The sequence below is a fragment of the Oryzias melastigma genome, linkage group LG2 (genome assembly GCF_002922805.2).
Source record: "Oryzias melastigma strain HK-1 linkage group LG2, ASM292280v2, whole genome shotgun sequence".
NCBI classification, from domain to species: domain Eukaryota; kingdom Metazoa; phylum Chordata; class Actinopteri; order Beloniformes; family Adrianichthyidae; genus Oryzias; species Oryzias melastigma.
In genome coordinates this window covers 14,454,492-14,464,850 of record NC_050513.1, presented here as the reverse complement: position 1 = coordinate 14,464,850, position 10,359 = coordinate 14,454,492, and the positions used below count along the sequence as shown (strand labels likewise).

Genomic DNA, 10,359 nt, shown 5'->3' with positions numbered 1-10,359 from the left:
ATATTAGTCTCATTATTGACAAAGATTAAAAAAAAAATAAAAAAATAAAAATACTTTTTTAAGCATCGTGAAAAAAAAAGTTTATCCAGGGGCTGAACTAAGGGGGGCAAGGGCCACTGCCCCAACACTTGGCCTCCCTAATTTCTGAGTCAACATTAGTCTAATTACTGACAAAGTGTGAGAAGTTTGAAGGCATTTCAGAAATAACAAAAGCAGTATATGCAGGGGCTGACCTACGGGGCGAGGCCTTTGCCCCCACACATCTTCTAGCTTCACCCCTAAGTGAATTTTGTTAATGGATTTTGTGAGATATTTTTTGGCGTAATATTTTTAGCTTTAAATAAAAAAAAAACTTGTACATTGTACATATGATTAGATGTAATTGTGAAAAATTGTGTTTGGTCTTATTACGAAGATTTTTTTAAATATTTAACCAGATTTTTAAATCAGAAATTGAGTTACAATGTTTACTTGTTAATTACAGTTGAATTAAATTAGTATTTTGTCAGTAAATCCCAGTTTAGGAGAGAAAATTTTACATTTTTATTGATTTTAAAGCAATTTTTTTATTTTATGTTCTTTCAGTCAACACCGAAGGATGAATAAAATATATATATATATGACAAGAAAACTGAAATTTCAGCAAAAAAGTCCAAAATGAAGAGCTTCTCCTTACATCTAGAGTTTTTCTTCTTGGAATAAACATAAAAAGATGTTTTATAATAAGGTTTTATTCAAATTCAAATAATATTTTTTAAAAACATCGTTTTTTAAGACTAGAAAACTGATATTAAAGTTTGGATTTTTATTAAATTAAATAAAAATCATTTGACTAAATTGTGTTATTTCATAATCATCAGGAAACAAACTCAAACTAAACATATTCATCTTTCCGCATGAATCCTTCTCGGCTGTAAAAATCTTTCCTCGTCTTCGTCACACGTGAGCGGTCCGGACTCCACGCCGGAGCGCGGGGACTCGTCACTCCCCAACCTCCAGTCGGCCCAGATTTCCCGTCCTCCCGGCTCCGGTGCCGGTCCGGCTGCTGCCCGTCACTTCGGCTTTCACAGCTCGCCGCCGACAGCTCTCTTCATCACCGACGAAGGCTCGAGGGAGAGGCGAGGGGCGCGTCTGAAATTGAGCTGAACGGCTGGAGCGGAGCGGGCGTGGGGTTTTTGCCAAAACGCCAAATGAGCGTGTATGTGCGCGCAGCTAATAAGGACGACGCGCCTGCTGCTGCCAGCAGAGGTCACTGCTGCTGATGAGAGCGCCGCTCCCCAGAGCTTCTCATTCTCTGCTGTCACACTTCTACAGAACCAGACGGATTTCTCATTAATAAAAGAAGAAATAAAATAAAAACGCTTAAATGAGTGAAAATGTGAAAATAAGAAAAACCCCAAATATGATTTAAGACAGATGAAAAACTACAAATACAAAATAGTTCTGAAGGCTAAAAATGCTAAATTAGGATGTTTTGGAAATAAAAAAACAAAAGCGATTTGTTTGTAGGTTCCAACTGATCAATAGAAAGACAATAGGAGAATTAATTTGTCTAAATAATTCTTCAAACATAAATTCTTTTATTTGACATCTTGTAAAAAAAAATGTTATTTCTATGCATTCTTGTTATTAGGATTGAGAGATTTAAACAAAATTAACTTAAAGTCCCACTCCGATCATCTGTTAAGTTTATGTAAAATTGTTTCCAGTGTTAAAAAAAATAAAGTCATTTCTTAAATAGATTCAATCTGAATCTACAATTCCAACATCGACTGCACTAGAAAATTCCCAGAAGTCTATGCGAAAAACTAGCGTGCTCTCTAGATTAGCAAATATAGACCACAATGCACTGCAGTTGAACAATTTCGAACAAAAAAACGTGTTTCTCTCAGTCAGGACTTTGGTCAGTTATCACTTTAAAAATATTTGACGTTTTGATGAGTTTTATTAGATTGTATTTGACATCTAATTGTTTTTTTAGGTCAGTGTTTACCAAAAAAAAAGAAGAAGAAAGAAAGAAAAAGAAAAAACTGGATGCATGTATATACAATATTTAGTATTTTAGGTATCTACTGCATTAAAAAAATAAGATGGACATAAAAAAAAAGCACATCGTCAGAGCTTTACTCACATCGATGTCCTCCTGGGTGAAGTTCTCCGGGTCTTCTCCCATTATATTGGCTAAATGTCGTTTTCCGATGTTGAAGTCTTCGATCTGCTTCTGGATGAACTCGGCAGTGAACTTCTCCGGTCCTGCAGCCGCGAGGTTTTTCCTGCAGAGCGTCGAGCTCCGGCTGATGTGTCTGCAGAGGACCTGCGGCACAAAACAAGCATTCTGCTCACTGCTAATGTCATGAACGCGTTTGTAGCTTTCATTGAGTTAAGAGAAGCGCCGAAATGAAGCCGAAGTGAAAATAAAACTACAATAATTCATATAAATACAGTATAAATATTAAATACTGCGTTTGAACTAACTAAGAAACGAATCGGTTTAAAAATGGAAAATAACGTACTCTAGTCTGGGCTGGCATGCTAGCACGAACATGCTAACTCAAGGACGGTCATGTTTCGCTCTAAAATACAACAACAGTGAAACAAAAACACCAACGCGACATTCACAAGGAAAACGAAGACCACCTTTACCTGCTTGCTTAACTTCGCAGTCGCTACATTCACGCTGAAGCTGTAATTCCCACATTTTAACAGAACCGGTACAGTAGAACAAACACGGGCCGCCGCCATGTTTGCTGCCGGAAATTACGTCACGATGCGACGGAAGTAAAATCTGCCACATTTAAGATTTCTTTTCTTACTTTTTTACTCTTCTTAGATTATTGTTTAGCTTTCACCAATATAAGAATTATTTTTAATAGATTTATTACGAATTTTTACATTCATAAAAGGTCACTCGCTATGCTGAGTCAATTATTTTGTTAAAAATCTGTAACCTACACATTTTTTTTTTACCAAACATAAAATTATCTTAAAAGTTAAATACGTGTTGTTTTATCATATATGCTTAAATGCTTTATTCATTCGTACTCCTGGCACTTCATTTAATTTTTTTTACAATATTCTTTAGTTATTTTTGTATTAATGCACATTGTATATTGACTTGTTTGTACACTAAAACGTTTAATAAAGTTTCTTGACATTTTTTGTGACGTACAAGAGAACTGGAACAGCAAACAGCTAATATAAAAATGTCAGAATAACCATTCTTGCTAAGCTAGCCTTTTATTAACATGCTCTTGCTGATTCTAATTTATTTTCACAATATTTTTATATAATATAATATAATATAATATAATATAATATAATATAATATAATATAATATAATATAATATAATATATTGTAATATAGTTTCTTTTATTTTAATTTTTAACTATAGAAAAAAGTAAGAAAGTTGCAAAGTAAAAAGAAGCAAATAAATTAACTTCAAATCATTCACAAACAGTTATAGGAAAAACACAAATTGTACTAAAATGTTTTGACATTTTTTGTGTACTGTTCTCCACAGAATATCAATTGGAGGTTAGCAAGCACAAGCAGAATGAAGGTCCATTGGATTATACAGCAGATTTTCTATTATTTAACAAATTCAAGAAGTTTAGATGTGTCTTATATCTAAAAAAATGTAGCAGGAGAGTCAATTAGCCCTGATTTATTTATAGTTAGCCATATTTACAAATTTCTGTCTGAAATCCACCATAAATGGTGGGTTTTTATATCACTTTCATTTTACATCACTACATTTCCTGCGATAATTTAGGGTGTCTTCTAGAGATAGAACCATATTTATGGAGCATTTTAAACATCAAGTGTTTAAAAAGTAAAATCTCAAATGTTTCATCAAAAGCAAAAGCTTAAAAAAACTCTGTTAGAACATGTAAACAAGCTATAAATATTTGTTTTTCCACCTTGGAGTGAATCAGCTTTCGTGGATGCTGACACAACCTTGTATTTTATCCGAGGTAGGGACAGGGAAACCCAGACTCGGGCCCCCTTGGAGTAGTGGCGCCCCCTGAGAAGCGAACACTCAGTTATATGGTTTTCAAAGCGTTAAAGCCGCATGGTGCAGCCAAAAACCCCAAAACATGCTGGATCCCAGCATATTAAGATGATTTCTCAGGCTGCTTCATTAAGGGTGTAAATTAAAAGCAGCCACTGGTGAAACTGTAAAGACTTAAAGGAAGAACACTTTTTTTTTTTTTGGTTTGATGATTAGAAAAAGACAAAACTAATCTTGAAAACATCTGAAAATATCCATAATTTGTTGGTTGTGGAAACAAGCAGATGTGTTGGAAAACACAGTGACTCTGCAGAAATATGATTGTTGTGCCGATTTCCTGTCTGCATTCTGCAGCCTCCATCTGCCTCGCATGTAAAACGCAGGAAACTTAACGCCAAAGGATTTTTAAAGCAGAAGATTCCGATCAGAAATGAAACAAAAACGCTCCGCCAGTGTCTGCCAAACACTTTAGCAACAGACTGTTTTACATATGTGGTGCAGTTGGTTCAGAGACGGATTAGCACAACATTTTGTGAGGTTTTTTTGAAAGTATTAACACAAGCTGCCACCTCAGTCAAGCTGCCACCTCAGTCCAACTTTGCAGGATGGAACAAAAAAAAGAGGAGTTTTTCTGCAGGAGGTCTGCAGTTCATTTCACAGCCACACAAGCTGCTCAACCCACAGCTTTCTGTGTTAGATAGCTGAGCAGCAGGTGGTCCAGAGTCACAGACACATAAACATCTTTGCCTGAACAGCTCCTTCTAAAAAATATAAAAATATGAATTGAGGGATTATGCTTTCTAAGTTATCAGATTTATCTTTTGGTCTTTAATTCAATTGGTCATTAAAACTGGAGATATTAAGTAAACTAGAAAAGTTGCATTACTTGCGAAATTTTTAGTGTGAATGCTTTTTTCTGAAAGTAGTCACTGAAGATGATGAAGCTTTTTGCTAAAAAAATGTTGACGCAATTTACTTTAATTGGTGAAGAGATTTGCTAAAAATTCAAGTGCTTTTTGCAAAATGTTAAATTCGCTAAAAGACTGGAAACTTCATTAGATAGCTATGAAAGAGAACAGAAATTGACCTAAATTTATGAACAATTTCTTGTAAAATTGCTTAAAAATCCCTAATACATAACAATTTTATAAACATATTTATTGTGTTGATCAAATATGAGCTAAACTCCAAATTAGCCCAAAAAAACTTTGGTAGATGCCAAATTAGCCAGAGAGGCTAGCACATTTCCTCTGTAAACTAAATTAGTCAAAAACGTTACCCTCTTGCTAACAGAAGCTAAACTCTAAATTAGCTAAAAAAAAAAAAAAAACAGTAGATAACAAAGTAGCCAAAAACGCTAGCAGGTTCCTAAATAATTAGCTAAACCCCAAATTAGCATAAAAATCCTCAGTAGATACCTAATTAGTCTAAAAAGCTAGCACATTGCTTAATTATTAGCTAAACTCAAAAACAGCCAAAAATTCATCACGAAACTAAAATAGCCAAAAATGTTAACCTGTTGCTAAAATAGAAACTAAACTCTAAATTAGCCTAAAAACCCCAGTAGATAACAAATTAGACAAAAACGTTAGCAAGTTCTTAAACAATTAGCTAAACTCCAAATTAGCACAAAAAACCTCAGTATGCCAATTTAGATAAAAAAAATAACTTGTTGCTTAAATACTAGCTCCAAAACAGCCAAAAATTCCTCAGTAAATTAAATTAGCCAAAAATGTTAGCCTATTGCCAAATATAAGCTAAACTCTAAATTAGCCTGAAAAAACTTCAGTTGATAAAAAAAGCAGTCAAAAACGTTAGCAAGTTCTTGAATAATTAGCTGAACTACAAATTAGCATAAAAACCCTCAGTAAATTAGCAAAAAAGCTAGCACATTGCTTAAATACTAACTAAACTCCAAAACAGCCAAAAATTCATCGCTAAACTAAATTATCCAAAAACGTTAGCCTGTTGCTAAAATATAAGCTAAACTCTAAATTAGCCTAAAAGACCTCAGTAGATAAAAAAATAGCCAAAACATTATCAAGTTCTCTAATAATTAGCTGAACCCACAATTAGCATAAAAACCCTCAGTGGATACCAAATTAGCAAAAAGGCTAGCACATTGCTGAAATACTAACAAAACTCCAAAATAGCCAAAAATTCATCAGTAAACTAAATTAGCCAAAAACGTTAGCTTATTGCTAAAATAGAAGCTAAACTCTAAATTAGCCTAAAAAACCTCAGTAGATAAAAAATAGCCAAAAACGTTAGCAAGTTCTTGAATAATTAGCTGAACTCCAAATTAGCATAAAACCCTCAGTAGATACCAAATTAGCAAAAAAGCTAGCACATTACTTAAATACTAACTAAACTCCAAAACAGCCAAAAATTCATCAGTAAACTAAATTAGCCAAAAAGGTTAGCCTGTTGCTAAAATAGAAGCTAAACTCTAAATTAGCCATAAAAAACCCAGTAGATAATACATTAGCCAAAAACGTTAGCATGTTCCAAAATAATTAGCTAAATTCAAAATGAGCATTAAAAACCTCGGTAGATGCCCAATTAGCCAAAGAAAAGCTAGCACATTGCTTTAAAACACTGGCTAAACTCCAAACAGTAAACTAAATAAATAATACAGTAAAAACATTAACCTATTTCTAAATAGAATTATATCATTTAGAGACAAATTCCAGCTTGGATAAGGGAAAACAAAGCAAACGTGGATCTATTTGGAAATAGAGCGGAGCAGGGAACTTGTGGCCCGCCAAACTGCAATAAATCTGAATAAATAATTTTTTAGAAATGAAGTTTTAGTCTTAATTTTCCTTATACATGTCCTCGTGAGAAAAATGCTACAAGAACATGAAAAGCAGGATTTTCATTGGAGTGTTTTTTATTTGAAGTTTTGTACTTCTGATCTGAACTTTTAGAAGCCCTGTAGGTATTTTAAAACAAAAAAAAAATCCCGCTATTGTTGTACCAGATTATGGTGAAGATGTGTGGTTTGTACAGAGAACAGAGGGTAAACTGGAGTCCCCTCTCCTCTGGGTTTGTGCTTTGGGTACAGTAGTATGTTGTGTTTACAGATCAATGCAGTGCGTCTTCACTTAGATTACTTTGATAGAGTTAGAACAGGAACACGGGGAGATTAATCAAAGTGAAGGGGCACTGACTCCCGGCCCGTGCCAGTCGATACGGCCACGTGCTTAATTTGCTCCGAGGAGGGCTGTCATCAGGCAGATGATAAACAGTGTTTGCCCCGTTTTTTCGCCACAAGCGTGCTCCTGCTCGCCAAGAAAAATAGTTTCGACCTGTGGTCTCTAATTCACAGTGGGGGGTGAGAGGTGGCACATAAATCATGGCTCTGCTGGAGCAGGAGAGCCACCGTGGGTGGACTGGGTGGAGATGTTTGTTCTGCGAGCTCGGAGTGGACTCAGGTAAACCCGGCAAATGGAGCATTTATCTAAGTGACTTTGTTAATAAGTATGCAGGCCCTGTTAATGGGAAACAAACAGGCTGTGAAAGTGTTGACTTAGCTTTGAAAATCCTGAGACTGAAGGTATTTTGCTGTTTTCATCCTGAACATTGTTGAGTTAATGCAGTTGATTTCTCAAAAACATTATATTAACTAGGTGTAAACAAGTTTGTCCACTTGGGTTTTGTGGACATCTTTGTTGTTCAACGCTACCTCCAGAATGAACAGATTTTATGTGCAAAGCAAAACTTTGGTAAAAAGTTGGATCTTTTATGAGTTAGAAGCACGTATTATCTTATGCTGGACAACATTGGTTAGTAGGTGTCCAGAGCTGCACTGACATGATGTTTGGCACACAACATCTGTTATTGCTTTTGTTTCTGACAAAAATAGGCGTAATTCGTAATTGGTTAGCGCTCTCGCCTCACAGCGAGAAGGCCCCGGTTCGAATCCCGGCTGGGACCTTTCTGTGTGGAGTTTGCATGTTCTCCCTGTGCATGCGTGGGTTTTCACCGGGGACTCCGGCTTCCTCCCACCGTCCAAAAACATGCTTCATAGGTTCATTGGTGACTCTAAATTGCCCCTAGGTGTGAATGTGAGAGTGAATGTGTGTGTGATTGAGGCCCTGCGACGGACTGGCGACCTATCCAGGGTGTACCCCGCCTTCGCCCTTCAGTAGCCGGGATAGGCTCCGGCACCCCGCGACCCCGAAAGGGAAGAAGCGGTCAAGAAGATGGATGGATGGAAAACAGAAGGTCATGAATGGAAATCCAAATTTCTTAAAGGCTAAAGTAAGCTCCTTCTTGGTTTTGATCAATAGAAATCGAGCCCAAAATAACTATTTGCTGACGCCCGGGCTATTCTGTCTCGAACTGTCTCCTAAAGTCCCAATTCATATGCCTTTTGATGTGGGCACCCACTATAAAGTTTGTCCTACTCTGGCCTGATATAGGGATTAATTCAATCAAATTCAATTCAGTTCTATTTATATAGCCCAATATCACAAAAAAAAAAAAACCTCATGTTGAACGTCGATCATAGAATATAAACAGTAGCTGATTGCTAAACTAAACCCTTTATATCTGTCGTCAGACCCACCTTCTCAGTAAGGAAAAACTCCTAAAAAACCTGATGTCAGGAAAAAAGAAGAAACCTCAGGGATGCCCACATGAAGGAGAGATCCTCTCCCAGGAAGGACAGGCAATTCCGAGCCAGAGGCGCGGTCCACGGCCAAGAACAGGAGCACGGGCGATCCATCTGGAATCCTAAAATCCCTCCCGCTCTCCCAGAGTGGAGTGGGAAAAAGGAACAACATATGAATCACACTGAACCAAACAGAAGCACAGAGAACTAAATATAATAAAAAATAAAGAAGAGGAGAAGCAAATAGAATAGAGAGTAGAAGCCCAGAGCTGATGTGGATAAAAACGATGATAGAAAATCTAAAATTTATATTTAAAAGTATCAATATTAATCTAAATCCACAAGAGCTACAGCAGAGGGAATCGACCGCCAGAGCCCGCTTTATCAAACCAACTTCCCTCTGCTGATTTCCGTGGAGAAATATGTGTAATAGATGTAATGAAATATATAATTATTCCCCAAACTTCATTACAGTAGGTAAGGGGGCAATAAATTAAATATTCTCTGGAAACTGTGTCGGCCTCTCTTATATGTGCTGGGAGCTTATTCCATAGGACAGCGGCTTGGTGGCCGATGGCTCTACCTCTGTATTTTTAGAAATTCTAGGAACCATAAGCATATTGTGAGTGAAGTGTTCAGTTTGGTAGGTAAGGCACTATGATATCTTTAATTCAGGATGAGGCCACACCATTCAGGTCCTTATAGGTAAGTAGGTAAGTAGGAGGATTTTGAACTTGATCAGCTAGTAACCAAATGGCAACAACTGGAAAGCTACACACTGGTACCAAAAGTTTTTGCTAAAGCTCCTTGGTTCTCTCGGTCCTATAAATTGAATTGTCTTGATCTGAAGTATTGACAATATGTGAGAACTGGTGTGATATAACCCCTCTCCCATCGCATTCCAAACACGAAGTGCTTGGTGGTTAGATTTTGTCCATAGTGCAAGTTATTCTGACCAAGTATGCGGTCTCACGTCAAACATTTCAAGCAGATTCTACCACTTTCATGTGGTTAAGGGTGATGACTCAGATTGACCAGGACCAACCAATCATTTCTAACTGACGATTTCTGGTTCCAACATGGCGACGTCCGTACCGCAAACAAAACGGCAGCTGAATTGGCTTCTTTTTATAGGAATTTGAAGTAAGTCATTTTCTAGGAGACGTCACACTCACTCGGTCTAGTTTGCATATACAAATCATAGTCTCAATCTCTACTTACCCTGGATGGTCTTAGTGTAAAGGTTTTCTTGGTTGGTCTTGGTATGACAAAAATATGGTCGGCTTTAGTTACAAGGTCATTGTTGTCTCTGTCTGACTTGGCTTCATTTGTCTTCACATCAATCTTTGTCTCAGTCTCTGTAAATTGTGTTCTTGGGCCTTGGTCTTGTTCTCAGTCTGCTTTGGTCTTTGTTTGGACTTACACTCAACCCCAGACGTCTTTGATACTGGTCATATGTGACCACAAAATTACCATAAACATCCACAAACATAATTAAAGAGGCATTATGGTAAAACACTAAAAGGCACCCATGACTACGTGTTCTCTCTTTTTTGTGAGTCGGCAAGTGATGAGTGAGTCTTCAACTTATTGTAGTATTTTTGTGCTTACATTTGCTAGATCAAGGTTTTGGTGTTAAAAATTGAAATAAATTTCTTTCTTTGCAAGTTTGGGCAGGAATCCTCTGTCCTTTTAATGAATCACTCAATGACAATTATAAATTGTAA

The 10,359-nt window shown here is 36.6% G+C and overlaps 1 protein-coding gene across 1 annotated transcript in view; it reads right to left on the bottom strand.

Moving 5' to 3' along the window:
* Positions 1-8,830, bottom strand: part of mrps9 (mitochondrial ribosomal protein S9) — a 20,119-nt gene extending 11,289 nt beyond the window's left edge. The window contains exons 1-2 of the mRNA XM_024288998.2: positions 8,658-8,830; positions 2,132-2,314 (exon numbers count right to left, since the gene is read on the bottom strand). Of these exons, the coding sequence (XP_024144766.1) occupies positions 2,132-2,314; positions 8,658-8,804 (330 nt within the window). The 5' untranslated portion in view covers positions 8,805-8,830. The remainder of the gene's footprint in view (positions 1-2,131; positions 2,315-8,657) is intronic.
* Between the last annotated feature and the right edge of the window lie 1,529 nt (positions 8,831-10,359).